Here is a 20,051-nt window from a genome sequence, read left to right as displayed (position 1 = left end):
GAAGACAAGACATGATGGGGGTACATAGAACTGCACATGCCTATGAACTTTTAACACTCTCAGGCCGGCAGATTGCTACAATATCCCTGTGGGCAATGCATCACAATATAGTTACAGTGAGTTGGGGTATGATTCAACCATTTCCTCATGTTTCTCAGCTTACCACTGTTAACAACCATAGCCTTTTTCGTATTAAATAGGGGCCTGGCAATTTAACTAGGCAAAAGGTACCTCCTTTTCAGCTATCTGATCTGGCCTGCACCAAACTTCTCATCTTAGAGTGGAACAAAGTTAATGAACTGAGCAGAGAGGATTGTATCCAACTAAGTTTTGCTCAGAGAAGAGCCATTTAAATTAATGGTTTTCAGCAGCAACAACAACAAAAGTGATTGTATTAGTGAAACTACAATTGAACAAGTTGCATGTAGCACACAGGTGCATGAACAGTTTTCTGCAGCCGCGATGTCATGCCATGTAACCTGTATGCTTCAGGAAGCGAATAAAATGCTACTCATGTACAGTGAGAAAAGCTAGCAGCAACTTGTGGGGTTAAATACCAGTGTACTGAAAGAAGCAAAGATCGCCAGTGTCGAAGCAATGATTCTTCAACATCAACTTCGTTGGACTGGTCATGTTGTGCGGATGCCCGATTATCGTCTTCCAAAGCAACTACTCTATTCCCAACTTAAAAATGGAAAGTGGAATGCCAGTGGTCGACAAAAAAAGGTTTAAAGACCCTCTCAAGGCAAATCTTGAAAAATGTAGTATAAACACCGACAACTGGAAAACACTGGCCTGCAAGCGCTCCAATTGGAAAACAGCCTTTGCCAAAGGTGCCATGGACTTTGAAGACGCTTGAACTCAGGTCGAAAGAGAGAAAGGTGCTAAGAGGAAGGTGTGCTTGGCAAACCCTCACCGTGATCAGCTCCCATCCAGAAACCTATGTCCCCACTGCAGAAGGACGTGTGGATCCAGAATTGGCCTCCACTGTCACTTACGGACTCACTGTTAAAACCGTGTTTGTGGAAGACAATCTTACTCAGCTACGAGTGATCGAAGATGATGATGAAGAAGACGACTCTTCTACAGTGACAAAAGCCAGCAACAACTTGTGGTGTTAAATTCCAAGGAAGACTCATCCTCCTCCTTTGGTGTCAAGCAGGGTTACAAGCCACATACAGCAGGGGTGGGCAACTTCCAGGAGACTGCGATCTACTCGCAGTTATAAACTGGAGGTGATCTACCCCCGTTTTAGTGGGGTTCAGGTCAAAGCTTTTTTAGAGAGGAGTGCAGGGTCAAAGATTCAGTTGGGGGGGGGCGTCTAACTTTCAGGGGCGAGAGAATTACTCGCTCACCAAAATATCACTGCAAAAACTCTTAAGACAATGGAAAGAAGCCTGTGCTAATTTATTGCAAGCGCTCACCCCTTGTAAAACTAGTCTTCCAAGTTTCGAAAACTCTAAATGTCAGCCTTTTTTTGTCCGGTGATGCAAAATGAAGCAATCGCCGCAGGTGATGGAAGCCAGGAGAAGACCAGTTATGCAGGCTCGCCACAGCCACTTGCCCATCTGGCTTGGGATGCCGCTATCCAGAGTACCGGGACTGGAAGCAAGAGGCATAACTAGGGTGCCTTGTGCCTTTGCCAAGGAGCTGTATCAGTGCCCCCCTAGAAAAAAATCATTTGACCACATGCTTTTGTGCCGCGGTGTGAGAAGGAAGCGTCTTCTATGCTGGATCCGACTGTGGCGGCGGCACTGCAGTGCCACATACAGTGGTACCTCGGTTTACAAACACAATTGGTTCCGGAAGTCTGTACTTAACCTGAAGCGAACTTTCCCACTGAAAGTAATGGAAAGTGGATTAATCCGTTCCACATGGTCCACGGAGTACTTAAACTGAAGCCTACTTAACCTGAAGCGAACTTTCCCATTGAAAGTCATGGAAAGTGGATTAATCTGTTCCAGACGGGTCCGTGGAGTACTTAAACTGAAATGTTCATAAACTGAAGCATGGGTGTAATTGGTTCCGGAGGTCTGTTCATAAACTGAAGCGAACTTTCCCATTGAAAGTAATGGAAAGTGGATTAATCCATTCCAGACAGGTCCGCGGAGTACTTAAACTGAAAATACTAAAACCGAGGCGTACTTAAACCGAGGTATGACTGTATACACATCGTACAATCCTTGGTCTGATATGTGATTTTTGCACGCCCCACCCTCCAGAGCGGCGTCCCCAGCAGGGGCTGGTTTCACCAACCTTTAGGTACTCTTCTGACTGGAAGCCTACGTCAGACGACGGCTTCCCGTTCTGACTTTTGTGGAAGCCATGAATGTTTCTTGGTTCAAAGGCAACAGGAAGTGTTGTTAACCGTGGCTTCCTTGTGGCTTCCCCACTCCTACAAAAGGAGAATGGAACATGGGAAATTGCATCGTATGCAGTCACACCACTGGCCCATTTAGCTCAATACTGTCTACACTGGCCGGCAGCAGCTCTCCGGGAATTCAGACGGGGTTTCTTCCAGACTCACCTGAAGATGCCAAGGATTGAACCTTGGCACCTTCTGCATCCAAAGCTGCTCTCTACCACTGAGCCATCGCCCTTTCCCCTATTTGATTCTGCAAACATAGCCGATAACTTCTGTGTTACAAAGAGGGAATTAGTTTAATAATACAAAAATCCACAGGCACATCATTTTACCGTCTTGCTAAGATTGGAAAACCCGATGCCCACACATGTCATTAAGACCTTGTCTCCACCTTTGCGTTCTTCGCCGGACGGTTTGCTTTCGATTTTAAACATAACCTGGAAGTAACTTCTCAGATGTCGCAGAAACTCAATTCTAAGAAAGGAAGAAAAGGCAAACGCGAAAGTCTTAACCTACGCAACAGATACACCTGAAATTTATAACGAAAGCAGTGGGGGGAAATACACACGATTTATAAAATTTGTTTCTTTTCCAAGATTCTATATACTGAGCAAATTGGAAGTCCAGAACACACAGAAAAAGTCCACATCGCAATTAGCATTTGATTTAGTTATGGCAACAGTTGGCTAGAGCTGACAAACTTATATCATAAGTTGTCCTAATATAAACAGCTAACTTATTAAACCTCACAATAATTTCACAATTATCGTCTATGTATTTCTAATAGTATAACCAATTCATTAATTTTTGATATAACTGTAAAAACTACTCTGAAAATTTATCATTCCAAAAATGAAACCTTCATCTGGTTGTAAATATTAACATTATACCAGCAAGAACGAGTCTTTCTGAAAAAAAAAAAATTTAAATCAAGTCTTATTGACTAGTGATTTAAATCAATTTCATTTAAATCAAACCCACCCTGCTGACATTGGTGGGTTTTTTTTTACTGCTGACCGACACCGGCTCCTGACAATTTGCAACTCGGTTTCTCCCGTTGGGCGATCCTTGCTCTACTTCTGCTCCTTATATAGGCTCACTGCCAATACAGGAAATATCACGTGGTCCTCTTTGCTACCAAAGGCATCCACAGCTGATTGCGTGCCGCTCCCGAGTGTTATGTCCGAGTGCTTCTGGATTACCACCCATCAGTTGGTAACACAGGCTCTGTCTGTCCCCCCCCCCCCCGGTCCCCCAATCACAAGATCTCCCCTTTGGCTTCCAAGGTCAGAAGTGGAGGTCCAGCAGTCGTTTCCCAGCACAGCACCCATGTCATTGTGATGGCACCATCATTCTTCAGTTATCACAGTACTGTACCTTTCACACATACAGCACTGGTACCATGATAACCGAAAAAGGACAGTTCACAGTCTAGTTGTTCCAACAGCATTCCCAAATGGATGCAGAAGCCGGCATGCAAGGTGAAGAAACCATAGCCAAGCTCTCCGCTGGAAATGGTGAATTGCAAAGAAAGCATCTTCAAATATTGACATCTCCTTCCACCAATATAAAAACGGGTCTTTTCCTTTGCACAGACAGCTTTTCCCCAAATGCTGAAATACACACATTCCTCCTCCCAAACACAAAAGGTGATGCCTGGCAGTTTCTTTTCAATCTTCGCAAATCAAGCCAGAGAAGATGATTAAATGGTCCAAAATATTAGCCCTTCTATGCCACAGCTATTGGTATAAAGGGTCTCAGCCATGTATACCTGAAGGAGCATCTCCTTCTGCATTGTCCAGCCTGGACACTGAAATCTAGCTCCGATGGCTTTCTGGAGGTTCCCTCATTGCAAGAAGTGAGGTTACAGGGAGCCGGGCAGAGGGCCTTCTTGGCGGTGGCACCCTCCCTGTGCAATGCCCTCCCATCAGATGTCAAGGAAATAAACAACTATCCAACTTTTGGGAGGCATCTGAGGGCAGCCCTGTATAGGGAAGTTTTAAATGTTTGGCATTTTACTGTGGTTTTTATAGATTGTGGGAAGCCAACCAGAGTGGCTGGGGTAACCCAGTCAGATGGGCGGCATATAAATAATAAAATCACCACCATCACCACCATGGTCTAGAGCAGTGATGGCGAACCTGTGACACGCAGAGCCCTCACTGCTAGTATGCGCGCCGCGCTGTTGTTGTTGTTGTTGTTGTTGTTGTCGTCCCCCAATTTGTTCTCCCACTCCTCCTCACGCTACAGCTTGTCTCCGCTGTTAAAACCCGGATCCTTTGTTGTTGTTGTTGTTCCTGGTAGCCAGAGATTGTGCTCAGCAATTGGTCTATTTTTCAATTTGCTGAGTCAGTGGCTGTTTCTGATTGGGTGCAACAGGTTCGTTTTTTAACCCTTTCTGTGCTGTTTTTATTTGGCACTTTTTAACCCTTTCTGTGCTTTTTTTGGGCGCTTTGGCAGACTGTCAGTGCTGCATATTAGTTCCAGCGAAGGTATTACAGTATTCGTCATTTATTTCTGGTCTCTTCCCCCCCCAAAAAAAAGCACAGCAGCTTTGGGGCACCCCCCAAAAAGCAATGCAACTTTTGTGCCCCCCCCCAAAAGCTACAAAACTCTGGTCAGCAGCTCCCCCCCAAAAAGCTCAACAACTCTGGGCACTTTGTGATAAATAAGGGTTTTTTGGTTTGGTTAAATAATTAGTTTTTGGTTTATTAAATAGAGTTATATATTACAATTATACATTTTTGTTATTTAAACTATAAATATTGCAAAATTATGGTTTTTTTCTCGAAGTGACACACCACCCAAGTTATGCTTGGTTTTTTAGCGAATTTTGACAAACCAAGCTCAAAAGGTTGCCCATCACTGCTCTAGAGGTTACCCCAGAAAACAAGCACCCAGCTTGTGTGCCCATTACTTGCCACAGCACGTTTCAGAGGATTGATGAGCAAGTCATCTGTTGGCTTTCCTAAAATCAGGAAACAGGTAATATACTGCAAAGGTAAAGGACCCCTAGTAAAGGGGCATGGGTGGCGCTGTGGTCCTAAACCACTGAGACTCTTGGGCTTGCAGATTAGAAGGTTGGTGGTTCGAATCCCCACGACGGGGTGAGCTTCCGTTGCTCTGTCCCAGCTCCTGCCAACTTAGCAGTCCGAAAGCACACCAGTGCAAGTAGATAAACAGGTACTGCAGCGGTGGGAAGGCAAACAGTGTTTCTATGCGCTCCGGTTTCTGTCACAGTGTCCCATTGTGCCAGAAGCAGTTTAGTCCTGCTGGCCACATGACCCGGAAAGCTGTCTGTGGACAAACACTGGCTCCCTCGGCCTAAAAGTGAGATGAGCGCCACTACCCCATAGTCGCCTTTGACTGGACTCAACCGTCCAGGGGTCCTTTACTTTTTATCTTTTTACCTAATATACTGCACTGAGGGCTTTGAAGAAGTTCCTTTTGCAGCTACAAATTAAGCATTCCCAGCAGTAACAAAATCTGTTATTCTGTGCAATCAGCAAATTGAACAGAGGTGGGTAATTCATGTTAGCATAAATCCTCTACATGGCACAGATGCTGCATGTGGCTAATTGTTTACTTTATAAAACTGCTGTACTTTCCCACACAGGAGCTCAAGCTGTAACCTGATCTCCTGTCATGTGATGTTCTTTGTTCTGTTTCTACTTTCACTTTCTTCTGAACTGGAGAGTGATGGCTGAACACACACTCTCTGAATAAACGTAGATTAGCACCTACGATTGTTTGCTGTCTTCTTTACCGAAGCCAGTGGCAGTAGTAAGAATATTGGTGATTTACACCCCAATATTCTAACAATTCATTCTCAGGGGGTGGGGGAAAGAGTAAGGACTTACGTGTATGGGGACAGAGGTCCCAGCAGGACTTTGGAGACATCCTGCTGGCCGAGGGTCATGAGGAGCAGAATGAGGCTTTGGTTTGTTGAATCCACACAGCCTCCCTGCAAACGCAAACCATTTAATAATTAAGCTTTGCACTTAACCGGAAAATAAGGGTGAAAAGGGGAAGAGGGAGGGAAAACCACAGAACTGCATTTCAAGGGTCAAAAAGATAACACGCGTTCAACGAACCCAACGGCAAAAAAGGTGCTTGAAACCAGTATTGGGGCCAATTTGTGTGCAAAAGCAGAGGAATCTGTAGGGCCAAAGGAGTCAACTGCCCAATCCCATGTATGCCTACTCAGAAGTAAGTACCCTCCGGTAAGTGGGCACAGGCATGCGGCACCCCGAGTTAACAAAGACAGGTGGTTCGAGTGGAACAAGCTGCATCATACGCTGAGATAGAGAGATTCCTTTCTGCAAGACCAACCCGCCAGCCCAATCTGCGGCATGCATTTTCTTGACCTCAGATGCACTCAGGAACAGCATAGAAAGAAATGTGGCCCTGGCTTTCCAACTCCACCCTGAGCCTTACAGCCCATTAAAGGTAAAGGTAAAGGGACCCCTGACCATTAGGTCCAGTTGTGACCGACTCTGGAGTTGCGCGCTCATCTCGCATTATTGGCCGAGGGAGCCGGCGTACAGCTTCCAGCTCATGTGGCCAGCATGACAAAGCCGCTTCTGGCGAACCAGAGCAGCGCACGGAAACGCCGTTTACCTTCCCGCTGGAGCGGTACCTATTTATCTACTTGCACTTTGACGTGCTTTCGAACTGCTAGGTTGGCAGGAGCTGGGACCGAGCAACGGGAGCTCACCCCGTCGCAGGGATTCAAACCGCCGACCTTCCGATCGGCAAGCCCTAGGCTCTGTGGTTTAACTCACAGCGCCACCTGCATCCCTTACAGCCCATTAGGCAACCATGAATAAGGCCCATCTCTTTCTCCAGCTCTCATTAAAATAGTCATTGGCATATCCAGTGACTCGAGCTGACCACTAACGGATCAGGAACCCATTTAGTGCACGGTGCATCAGCAGCAAGACCAAAATTATTCTGCGGTCTACAACCTTCCTAATCAAAGGGGAGAAGTCTTTTGAAACCGGAGAAGGGCTCTAATTGCCTCTTAAAGACGAGGCCTATTTCTGGCCAAGATCATTTGCTGCATTAAGGATAAATACATTACACACAGCACAGGTTTTCTTTTGCCATCTAGAGAAGGAATACAACCTGGGCAGCGTGGAGAGAAAGAGAGCCTCCTAAACGCAAAGATGTAAAATGAAGGGATGAGGCACTGTCGCAATTCTTCAGGGGGCGAAAACAAAACAGCTACTTACCCTGTGAATCTCTTCGAGTAGCAACTTTGCACAGTTTATGGCCAGGTCTTCCGGGAGCACAGCCACGCCCTGTCCCTGGGGGCTGGAGGCCAACTCAGCACTGAGGAAAGTACCATTTGTCGTCTCTGCAACCAGAGTGAGGCCAAAACCCGGAGACCTGAAAGAAGAAAGCACACAGGAGACAGGGATGGAATGAAAGGCATTGTTTCATTTTAAAATTCCGCGATGAAGGTGCCTGCTTGTTGCTTAAAAACAAACAAACCCAAAGCCTAAACTTACATGTAAAAAATTAACGTTCTGGTATAAAAGAGTCAGCGACATTTACTCCCTTCAGCACCCAACTGGGCCTGGTCATTCTCCTTGACCCCTTGACTGTTTTGCACCAGGCCTGTCTAACTGAGCCCAGCAGTGGCCATGCCAAGGTTTTCCAAAGAGATCTTCCCTAATGCTGACTCAGTGGCTTAGTAAGTGTTTTGAATGCTGAAGATCCCGGGGTTTCCCGTTGAAAGGATCTGGTGGTCAGCACCAGATCCTTTCAACTGGAAACCCCGGGATCTTCAGCATTCAAAACACTTACTAAGCCACTGAGTTACTATGCCCATCAGTGGGTACATGGGGAAATGCATTGCACAGAGTTAAGACTGCTTGTTCCATCAAGTTCAGTATAGCCTGCACAGAGAAGCCAGTGGGACCACGTCTGGTCCCGGATCGTAGCTCCTGATTCAGGAGAGGAAAGCCCACTTGGAGGATGCTGTGAGACAGCAATGATCTTTCCGTTTGGTTTGATATCAGGGCAATATAGCAGTGTTTCTCAACCAGTGTGCCTCCAGATGTTTTGGGACTACAACTCCCATCATTCCTGACCACTGGTCTTGCTAGCTAGGGATGATGGGAGTTGTAGTCCCAAAACATCTGGAGGCACACTGGTTGAGAAACACTGCAATATAGGACCTGAAGGGCAAGTAATTGCAGTCCTATAAAATAAGCACACTTGGGATGGAGGTGTAAAAAGGTGACATCAACAGCTTACGCCAGGCTTCCTCAACCTCGGGCCCTCCAGGTGTTTCTGGCCTACAACTTCCATGATCCCTAGCTAGCAGGACCAGTGGTCAGGGATGATGGGAATTGTAGTCTCAAACCATCTGGAGGGCCGAGGTTGAGGAAGCCTGGCTTATGCCAATAACAACAGGAGACAGACAGAGCTAACAAGCTGTGTTTTAAGAGCTTCCCAAGCCCATTAGATGGCAAACTAAAGCATGGGTGAAGATGTAAGAATCCTCTTCCTGAGAGTTGTAAAGTTTGGGAGCAGGGTCGGCAGAGTTCAGGAGGGGCTTCCTTCCTTACAAAAGCTGGTTGTGATCAGAAGGCACAGGTCAGGTGGATCAGGTGTAGCTCAATGAAAATCTCACGCATTGTAAGAGTGGAAGCCAGGAGGGTCTGTGGCTCCAATCCCATTTCAGCCACAAACTCAGCAGTTCAGCCTATGACAAGCCACTGTTCCCCAAGCTTCACTAATTCCTCACCTACCGTACAGATAGAATGGTATCTCGCAGAACAGTTGCAAAGATTACCGAGAGGCTTGGAAAACTGCAAATTGAGCTGTGTAAATGCTACGGAATTGTTATTACTAGATTGCTTTCTGCCCCCGCCCCCGCCCCTTCTCCTTCAAGCAGGTATTATATTAGTAGACCACCAATAAACAACCTATTAAAGAATAATGGGGGGGTATGAATAAAATATTATTATTAGGAAAACTTACTTCCCAGAGCTTGTCCCTTTCATATGGTCTGTGTGAATGTAAATATCCGGTAGGAATTTATTCAGGACGCTCCTTGCAGAATCCACAATTCGGTTTGCAATCTGCGGGGACACTCTTACTGAATAGCTGGTTTATGACATTAAAGAATTTCTTATAGAAAAAGATTTTAACACAAAAGCAGGCCAGTATACAGGAGAGGACTTCCTTTTTTATTTTATCTATTCATTTATCTATTATTTATTTTTATTTACATTTTATACATTCTTTTTATTTATTTATTTTTGACAAAGTAATAATCATAAATAAATAAGACATTATAACTATCCAATCTCCCAAAATTTCAACAGCTCTTGCAATGGTTTGACTCTTTTCCGTTTAAACAGTACAAATTCTACAAGCCTCCTATCTCCTCCAAAACCATTTCTCCTGAGTATTCCCCATCTAACCTTAATGGAACGTGTTAATTTAACATTAACACCTATATCCCACACCTCTTTATACCATTCTTCCATTTTATATTCTGCTTGCCCCATTCCACTTCCTAGCTATAATAATTCGTGCAGCTGTCAATAAACTTGTGACCAAGTCCTTCATAGCCAGAAGAGAGCTTTCAACGCATTTCCTGCTTGGGCATTTTGCTGCAAGCGGTTTGCAAGTGTTACTTAACTTTCCAGGGTTCAAAGCATGGGTATGCAAACTAAGGCCCGGGGGCCGGATCCAGCCCAATCTGAATCCTTCTAAATCTGGCCTGCGGACAGTCCGGGAATCAGCGTGTTTTTACATGAGTAGAATGTGTCCTTTTATTTAAAATGCACCTCTGGGTTATTTGTGGGGCATAGGAATTTGTTCCATTTTTTTTTTCTTTTCAAAATATAGTCCGCCGTCCGCCCCCAAGGTCTGAGGGACAGTGGACCGGCCCCCTGCTGAAAAAGTTTGCTGACCCCTGGTCAAAAGGGTCTGCTGAATATATCTTGGGCAGTGTCCTTTTTACTGAGCCCCTCACCAACCCACCCACCCACCTGCTTGAAAGGTCTAATCACACCACAACAGTGCAACAACCAACTCAACATGGGAAAAGTAGTGACAACTTCCTACAGCAAAAAAGAATGGAAGAAGAAGAAGAAGAAGAAGAAGAAGAAGAAGAAGAAGAAGAAGAAGAAGAAGAAGAAGAAGAAGAAGAAGAGGAGGAGGAGGAGGAGGAGGAGGAGGAGGAGGAGGAGGAGGAGGAGGAGGAGGAGGGGGAGGAGGAGGAGGAGGAGGAGTTTGGATTTGATATCCCGCTTTATCACTACCCTAAGGAGTCTCAAAGTGGCTAACATTCTCCTTTCCCTTCCTCCCCCACAACAGACACCCTGTGAGGTGGGTGGGGATGAGAGACTTCAAAGAAGTGTGACGAGCCCAAGGTCACCCAGCAGCTGCATGTGGAGGAGCGGAGACGTGAACCCGGTTCCCCAGATTACGAGTCTACCGCTCTTAACCACTACACCACACTGCTCTTTATCTTTCTGAGCATGTACCTCAAACAGAGGTGGGGGTGGGGGTGGGGCTTGAGTATGTAGCCATCCCAACCCTGTAACCCTAATTCAGTGTTTTAAAAGATCTTACACATGAAAGGATTAGGAAAGTGTCAAGAGTAAAAGAGGAGACTAACCACCGGGCAACAAAAGCGGAGGCAGAGAAAGAGCTGGGCGTGTGTGTGTTCCCATTTAAGCCCAGAATTCAAGAGGATTTACTAAGCAGACGTGGTTAGGATGGCACCGTTCGCCACAACTCACCTTCTCACCTGAGGGCAATTACGAATCAGCAAACAAAGCTCTACCAAAGTGCTAGTTACAGGTAGGTAGCCGTGTTGGTCTGAGTCGAAGCAAAATAAAAAAAATCCTTCAGTAGCACCTTAAAGACCAACTAAGTTTATATTTTGGTATGAGCTTTCGTGTGCATGCACACTTCTTCAGATACACTAGAAACAGAAGTGTCAGACCCTATATATATATATATATATATATATATATATATATATATATATATAGGGTGGTGGCGGTGGGTGGGAATGGGTGATGGGCTGATGGGAGTGGTAAACCTGTAGATGGCTGTAAATGGCTGCTGACATCCATCTACAGGTTTACCACTCCCATCAGCCCATCACCCATTCCCACCCACCCCCACCACCCTCTCTCTCTCTCTCTCTCTCTCTCTCTCTCTCTATATATATATATATATATAGGGTCTGACACTTCTGTTTCTAGTGTATCTGAAGAAGTGTGCATGCACACGAAAGCTCATACCAAAATATAAACTTAGTTGGTCTTTAAGGTGCTACTGAAGGAATTTTTTTATTTTGCTCTACCAAAGTGGATTCATTATTTTCCCTTTTAGATCACAAAATGTTTAAAACTGATATGCAAGAACAGGTGGGGCCACTAAATGTAATGTTTGGGCTAGTATTTTTTTTTGCGCCTTTATTCCCACACTACTGTGCATGCATCTGAACAGCACATATCTATGCACTAATTTGCAGTGGCTCCCTGTCTGTGGAATGTTCTCCCCAGGGAGGTTCGCCTGGCGCCTTCATTATACACCTTTAGGCGCCAGGCAAAAGCATTCCTTTTTAACCAGGCCTTTGGTTGACCTGACTGACATCCTATGCCCTTTTAAAACACTAGGTTGTTTTTGTTTTTATTCTGATTATGTATTTTGTGGTTTTATATTCTGATTTTATTCTGTGAACCGCCCTGAGACCTCTGGGTATAAGGCAGTGTATAAATTCAATAAATTAAATAAAATGAAGCAAAACTCTGGGCCCTGCGGCAATAGACTTCAGACTGCTTTAGGTAAAGGTAAAAGGTAAAGGACCCCTGGACAGTTATGTCCAATCAAAGGCGACTATGGGGTTGCGGTGCTCATCTCGCTTTCAGGCTGAGGGAGCCGGTGTTCGTCCACAGACAGCTTTCTGGGTCATGTGGCCAGCATGACTAAACCGCTTCTGGCGCAATGGGACACCGTGACAGAAACCAGAGCGCATGGAAATGTCGTTTACCTTCCCGCCAGAGCTGTACCTATTTATCTACTTGCACTTTGACATGCTTTCAAACTGCTAGGTTGGCAAGAGCTGGGACAGAGCAACAGGAGCTCACCCCGTTGCAGGGATTCGAACCGCTGACCTTCTGACTGGCAAGCCCAGGAGGCTCAGGGGTTTGGAGCACAGCGCCACCTGCGTCTACCATGGCTCCGCCATCTGCATTCTGGCACTGCACATCAGTTGTGCATATGACACTATGCCTTACTAACCACACAGTCGAATACAAATCTATTTGTAAGGGAACCACTCTGAGTCAATGGGGCATACTCAGGTCTGTGGATATTCGGATTGCAGCCTAACTCTCTCCCTTACTGTATAAGGGAAGCAAACAAATCAGTTTGGAAACCTTTCAAGAAGGATACGCCACACCTCTGATGCGCTTAATTTTGCCAGGATCAACGTACTGAATGGGTATCAGTGCTTTCCTAACAGGACAACTGAATATCACTTCGCCACCTCCTTTGGGCGGCATGCCCCTTCTCACGATCTGAAAACAATAAACGAGAATTTTAAGCCGTAAGATTTTTAAGAGCTCCAGCTTTTTTATCCAACATTTGAAGACAAATTCTAGTGAGATAATAAAGCTGCCATAATGAATATGAAAACTCATTCAAATCAGGGAGAAAGGTTAGCACACGCGATATGAGTAAGAATATATAGAAATACTGTAGTGATTTAAGGTCTTACCTTCAATTCCAATTCTTCGCCATCGATTCCAAATCTTTTCAATAAAGGCAGAGCTGTCGCCTTAAGGCAATCCACCTGAAAGATATTCAATGAGAACGCCTCTTGACTAGAAGAAAACACAAACAATCTTTGCGTCCCAATCAATTAAAAGTTCGTTCTGAGAAGGAGCTTTTAATTCACAATGGATTGGGGGGTGGGGGTGGGGTGAATGTGTGCTTAGATTTTCCAAAAGCAACATAGCACTGTACCTTGGATTCATAATCAACAATTCCTTTTTCAGTTTCTCCATCAACCCATTTCAGTTAGTGCAGCCTTGAGCTGTGACTACAGGGGCAGCCACAGAACATGGTCTCTTGTCCCCATGGCACTCCCAGTGACAGACTCTTTCCCTTTCTCCGTGTTAAGTGACATGGACACAGTAAAAGGATTTGTAATTATAGACCCAACAAGAGCGGAAGTGTGGGGGTGGGGGCACCAATCCTCAGGGACCAAATTAAGGGGCCTATGTGGCCACAAATCAATGACTTACCAAGCTCTCTTCCCCCAGACTCCTCCTTGCTCTTGTTGCAGCCACCATCCACTCTTCCCACCGTCTCGCTCCTAATAATTTTATTATTTATACCCTGCCCATCTGGCTGGGTTTCCCCAGCCACTCTGGACGGCTCCCAGCAGAATAGTAAAAACACAAGAAAACACCAGACATTAAAAACCTCCCTAAAAAGGGCTGCCTTCGGATGTCTTCTGAAAGTCAGATTGTTGTTTATTTCCTTGACATCTGAAGGGAGCGTGTCCACTGGGAGGGTGCCACTACCGAGAAGGCCCTCTGCCTGGTTCCCTGTAACTTCGCTTCTCGCAGTGAGGGAACCGCCAGAAGGCCCTCGGAGGTGGACCTCAGTGTCTGGGCTGAACGATGGGGGTGGAGACGCTCCTTCAGGTCTACAGGGCCGAGGCCGTTTAGGGCAGACATCCCCAAACTGCGGCCCTCCAGTTTTTTTGGCCTACAACTCCCATGATCCCTAGCTAACAGGACCAGTGGTTGGGGAAGATGGGAATTGTAGTCCAAAACATCTGGAGGGCCGAAGTTTGGGGATGCCTGGTTTAGGGCTTTCAAGGTCAGCACCAACACTTTGAACTGTGCTCGGAAACATAAAAAAACCATCGACACTTGGGATGATTCACAACTTACCGAAGGATCCACTTGATCATTGGTAGCACCGCGGAGAACAATCCTTAGAGGGTGCTTCATGAACGGCGCTAAGCACAGCAGGCTTTCCAAATAATACCCAATGCTGCGGTTGGGGCTGCAGTCGTGTTCCAGTGAACCCCCGTAGAGCAGGCCAGGCTGATAGTATAAAGTGGTACCTTTCAAAGAGCACGGAAAACGTTCTCCGCATTAGTTGTCCATGACTATAACAAGGTCGGCATAAGGCAGAAGTTGGGCTTCCCCAACCCTGGGTGCCCATGATATAGAAGTGATTCTTACATACACCTGCTGAAGGAGATGGCTGGTGACCCTTCAAACCCACTGCAGCCATTTAAACAATTACAGGAACTTTCCCAGCTTCCTGCCTCCCCTCCCCTTTGAGTATCACGCTTCAAATCCTGGAGCAGGGCTATGCTCTCTTGCACTCTCTGTGCAAGCGATGGTGCCAAGTTGATAATGAATACATAAATACCTGTTTGGTTTATTTCAATCCTAGAGCCATTGGTTATTTTGTCAATCAGCCTGATAAAGTTTGCTTCAAAATCTGCCAGAGAAACATAAGATGCTTAGCATTCGGTCATTATTCCGAGACCCTTAATGAAATCCCAACAACATGCAATGTGCTACAATCAAAATACCCCCCCTTTGAACAGTTTGCCAACCATGCCGTTAAAAATAGATGGGAGAGAGCAAAATGCGTCCCCATTTGGTAGCCGAGGGAACCGTAAGAATTTTGTCCGACTGAACGCAAGGCTGTGATCCTGCACAAACTCTTGAATGCCAGCCCTGTTTACACAGAGTGAGACTTTCCTCCAGGTAAACATGCGCTGGCCTGATCTGCAAGCCCCCTTTTTGGTGTTATGGGAGCAGTGCAAAGTTAGAAACTCAGATATAAAAGCTGAGAGACTCACACAGAGCAAAGTAAATTCATGCTGGAATCAGTAGTAGAAGATCATTAGCTCCTTCTTAACCCTGCAATGTTCCCAACAATAAGCTCTAGGGGAAAAACCAACTCCATGCAACTTCTATGGACATTCAGAGTTCCTTCTCATCCACTCATCCTCTGTCCTCAGCTGCTTCCCTACATATTGGCTACTGCGATTGGACACGGTCCATATTGGAGGAAAATCTTTTACATTCAAGGTGAGAGGGAGGGTGTGTAAACAATGGCAATACTATAACCCTTAAGCAAACCTAAAACACAAGCTATACAGAGGGACTCTAATCAGCTGGTCCCGTTTCCCAGTTCTATGCCTGCTAGTTTCGAAACCAGCACTCATTTCCAGCAACACTAATCTAAATTTATCACTGATCGACAGAAGACATTTCAGGGCAGATAAATGGATGTGTTTCTTCATTGAGTGTGGAACTCACCGCTACAAGACGTGGGTAGTAATGGCCACAAACTAAAGATGGCTTTAAAGGGGGATTTGACTTGGGATAACTCCGTCAGTAGAGCATGAGACTCTTAATCTCAGGGTAACGGGTTCAAGCCTCATGTTGGGAAAAAGATTCCTGCATTGCAGGGGGTTGGGCTAGATGGCCTTTGTGGTCACTTCCTTCTCTACAATTCCACAATACTATGACATATTCATAAGGCTATCAGCGGATACCAATTGTGCTGCCTGCATGTAACTTCTGGGTTTAGAAGCCTGAATATCATCAATTGCTGGAGGGCAATAGCAAGAGAAGGCTTTTGCTGTTTTACTGTTCTGAAGTTTCCCCCCCCCCCCCAATCAAATGGCATAAAAACCTTGGGGAAATAAATAAAACTGCCCTCATGACCTGCTTGTGGGCCAGAGGCTGGGCTAAATGAGCTTTTGTTCAAATCTAGCAGGACTTCCATGATCTTACATTTATATCCCTACCCTATTCCTCCCAAACATTCAGACTGGTATACATGAGATCAGCCCATCTTTACCTTCAAACCAAACAAGTTTGCAGGTGAGTCCAACTAGCCAAAGGCCAACCATTGAGTCTGATGGGTGAGGAGGAATCTGAAGCGATGCCTACCCAATGCAGTCTGCCCTCGACGCACCGCTTGCGCTCCAAAAAAGAGGAAGCCAGGGCTGCGTTCCTAACCCCACTGAATTCAACAGAACTTACTTCTGATTAGAAATTGTCAGGCTTGTGCTTAGGTCCTCTCTGAATAACGGGGAGATACGTAGCACATAGCTTCTTCCTATTCTAGAGCTGAAATGCCTGGAGATGTACTTCCATACATCTCTGCTCTGAGAAGCTCCTGAGGCCAAACTGTGTTTCCCAGATCATGACAAAGCATCCTGTGTCGTTAAACAGAATTTCACTTCAGGCAGCGACAAACTGGCTGTCCAAGCAGCTGATAACTCTGCACAGAGGAAGCAGCGTACAAGAAAGACGGAAGGATGCTTGGACTTGCCTCTAAGCAGGCTGGCATGTCCGCCTCCTACAACCCCAAGACCAGCTGCCCTTCTTGCCTAAATGAAAGCAAACAGCAGCACAGCTGCTCCCTTGAAGCGCCCAGCCTAACGCTATAACAAAAAGAACCTGTGGCCTCACAGAAAAGGTTGGATGGCTCTCTGCCATGGATGCTTTAGTTGAGACTCCTGCATTTCAGGGGGTTGGACTAATTGACCCTCAGGGTCACTTCCAACTCTACAATTCCATGATGCTAAGAGACTGCCCCCTTTACACCTGATCAGTTGGCTGCAGCATGGTGCCGACAATGCCAAGGTTGTGCAGGTCAGATCCCCGCAGGGCCGGATTTAGGTTTGATGAGGCCCTAAGCTACTGAAGGTAATGGGGCCTTTTACTGTATATGTCGAGCTGTCCTTTGTCAACAACAAATTGCCACTGTTTTTTGTGTTGAATATATGCTATAGGGTAATTTATGGACCTAATAGGTATCTAAAGCCATTTGCACGTAACAAAATATGTATTTTATCAAAGTAATTGTTGAACTGAAATACAATTAAGAAGAAGTATATTCATAGTGAAATACAAACTATAGAGATGAGCAAACCAGTGATATTTTAGGGAGCAGGCTAGCAGGCGGGGCCCATGACTTACACCAGACATCCCCAAACTGCGGCCCTCCAGATGTTTTGGCCTACAACTCCCATGATCCCTAGCTAAGAGGACCAGTGGTCAGGGATGATGGGAATTGTAGTCCAAAACATCTGGAGGGCCGAAGTTTGGGGATGTCTGACTTACGCCATAGGAGCCTACACAACACAAAACACTGTTGCTGTATGTAAGTTTTATTTTATTTGCGTTTTAGCTTATATTTCAGAAATGTGCATCCTGGTTTTTTCCCCCTTTACATTTTTTGGGGGGCCCTCCAAGAGAGTGGGGCCCTAAGCTATAGCTTAATAATAATAATTTATTATTTGTACCCCGCCCATCCGGCTGGGTTTCCCCAGCCACTCTGGGCTGGGCGGCTTCCAACAAAGATTAAAACGTCACACATTAAAAACTTCCCTAAACAGGGCTGCCTTCAGATGTTTTCTAAATGTCAGATAGTTGTTTATCTCTTTGACCTCTGCTTAGCTTATACGTAAATCCGGCACTGGATCTCCCTAAGGGGCAGCTGCAAAATCCTGCACCCTCAGGGTCCCTTCCAACTCTAGGTTTTGCTGCTGCTTCCTTCCTTCCACCCTGTCCTCCTCTTCCTCCCCAGGCAGCCCCTCTCCTCGCCCGCCTCCCTCCCCGGGCGCCCAGGGCAGACGCACCTCGGAGTCCGGGGTTCTCCTCCTTGGCCCGGATCTTGCGGATCTTCACCGGGCGGCCGCTGAGCGTGGAGAGCACCAGCCTCTGCCGCAAGAAGTTGCACCCGGCGTAGCTGAGCGAGGCCGAGGCGGTCGCCATGCCGACGGTTCCTCCGCGCTGCCTCCGGGTCGCGTCCGGCGGAGGAGCTCGGGAGGCGGCCAGGCAGGTAGCGAGCGCCGGGTTGTTATGGTCGCAGGGAGCTCCGCATCGCCCACGTGGTTTGGAGCAGGAAGAGAGTGCGCCGAGACGTCGCGGGGTCAAAGGGGAAGGGGCGGGGCTCCGGGGCCCGGGCGGCCAGTGGGAGGAGAGGCTGCTGGGGAGGCAGGAGGCGTGGCGAGGGAAGGAGACGCAGACGCGCCGTGCCAGGAAAAGGGCGGAAGTGCTAGCGAAAGCATGGCTAGGCGGGGACACTACGTCACCATAGGCAGCGCTACCTGTGACAGGACTCGGAGACGAGCTGGACAGGAGTGCGCAGCAGAAAAGGCCGATGCAATGTTCCCCCATTGCCAGGGGGTTGGATTAGATGGCCCTTAGGGGTCCCTTCTTCCAACTCCACAATCCTATCATTCTCGACGTCTAGTGTCCAAATTGAGGGATGCAGTAGTACCACTCCAGCTTTGGGTTCTCTGTGCTGTTTTGTCAGTTATTTTCTCTTAAAAAGCAGATTATAACCTTCTTAAAATCACTACTAGCTGCAGGTAAAGGTAAAGGCACCCCTGACCATTAGGTCCAGTTGCGGACGACTCTGGGGTTGCGGCGCTCATCTCGCTTTACTGGTCAAGGGAGCCGGCGTGCAGCTTCCAGGTCATGTGGCCAGCATTCTGGCGAACCAGAGCAGTGCACAGAAAGGCCGTTTACCTTCCCGCTGTAGCAGTACCTATTTATCTACTTGCACTTTGACGTGCTTCCGAACTGCTAGGTTGGCAGGAGCAGGGACCAAGCAACGGGAGCTCACCCCATCCCAGGGATTCGAACCACAAACCTCTGATCGGCAGGCACTAGGCTCTGTGGTTTAACCCACAGCACCATCCGCGTCCCTTATCTGCAGGTATTCTTCATAAAATAAGTTACTGCAGTTTGTGGGTCACCTCTTCCTTTAGACACACACACACACACACACACACACACTTTCTCTTTTGATGCTGCTCCCTGTTCTCTCCTGGCAAAAAGCAGGCCAGGCTAATCCAAAAATGCCCAGTCTTAGATGGGCATGGCATTTCAGCAATGTTCCTCATACATAATTTGAAGGGCATGTGGATGTATGTAAAACAAAAATAAAATGACTTCAGGCTCAGCTCATAGGTCTGCTTATTCTCACTGCCGCACATTTTACACGGCTGAAGGAAATTAGCAGACAAGGCATGCAAAGTGCAAGAGGTCTATTTCCAGCATATTAGAATTTAGTTAAGGAGTACCTAGGGTGTTTGGATAAGGAGAATCAAATCCCAAGGCCTAATCAGATATTATCAAGGAAAATCAACTTTGTGCTTTGTTGGCAAGGTCCTTCTCTCTCCAAGGCAGAATTCCCCACCATGCCAGATTACCAGTTGAGTTCAACATCATTGAACTCAATGATTAAAGGTTGAGCCTTTAGCAATGCACTCCCCCATGTTTCTTCAAAAGAAATGCAACTTTCCTATGGCGTCAAAGCATTGCTTTCCAGCAGGGCTTCAATACCTTTGAGAGCCATCTGGACTGCCTGGATGAAGAGGAGTGGTGGGAGGCAGCAACTGGGGAACCCCCAAGGGAACCCCCCCCCCCAGGGGAGAAGGCTCAGAGCCAGGGGATTGGTGGTGGGACAGGGATGGGTGTTCAGAGGGAGAAGAGGGGGCGGGCTAGGAGGAGGGGCCTTCAGAAGCCGAAGATGTAACAGGCTTTCGTGAGCAGGAAGAGACTCTGGCAGAGAGCAGTCCAGAAGCAGAGGCAGAAGCAGAGGCTGGAGAGGAGGGGTAGAGGTAGAGATGAGGCCGGCTGTT

At 46.7% G+C, this 20,051-nt stretch overlaps 1 protein-coding gene across 1 annotated transcript; it reads right to left on the bottom strand.

Annotated features, from left to right (window-relative positions):
* Window positions 1-2,635: 2,635 nt before the first annotated feature.
* RCL1 (RNA terminal phosphate cyclase like 1) lies at window positions 2,636-18,295 on the bottom strand. The gene is made up of 9 exons (XM_035097294.2): window positions 18,039-18,295; window positions 14,801-14,872; window positions 14,311-14,486; window positions 13,125-13,199; window positions 12,800-12,924; window positions 9,359-9,484; window positions 7,600-7,756; window positions 6,226-6,329; window positions 2,636-2,839 (listed from the first exon to the last, which is right to left on the bottom strand). The coding sequence occupies exons 1-9, from the start codon at window positions 18,172-18,174 to the stop codon at window positions 2,689-2,691; spliced, it is 1,122 nt and encodes a 373-aa protein (XP_034953185.2). The 5' UTR covers window positions 18,175-18,295; the 3' UTR covers window positions 2,636-2,688.
* Between the last annotated feature and the right edge of the window lie 1,756 nt (window positions 18,296-20,051).

The sequence above is a fragment of the Zootoca vivipara genome, chromosome 16 (genome assembly GCF_963506605.1).
Source record: "Zootoca vivipara chromosome 16, rZooViv1.1, whole genome shotgun sequence".
NCBI classification, from domain to species: domain Eukaryota; kingdom Metazoa; phylum Chordata; class Lepidosauria; order Squamata; family Lacertidae; genus Zootoca; species Zootoca vivipara.
Note: the sequence above shows the minus strand (reverse complement) of the source record. Positions and strands in the feature narration are given on the sequence as shown.

Coding starts and splice junctions, on each gene's coding strand:
- RCL1 (XM_035097294.2), bottom strand. CDS start 18,174: ATGGCGACCGCCTCGGCCTCGCTCAGCTACGCCGGGTGCAACTTCTTG. Junction 9,485..12,799: donor AAGCGCATCAGAGGTGTGGC/GTATCCTTCTTG, acceptor GTCATAAACCAG/CTATTCAGTAAGAGTGTCCC. Junction 7,757..9,358: donor AAAGGGACAAGCTCTGGGAA/GTAAGTTTTCCT, acceptor TTCTTCTTTCAG/GTCTCCGGGTTTTGGCCTCA.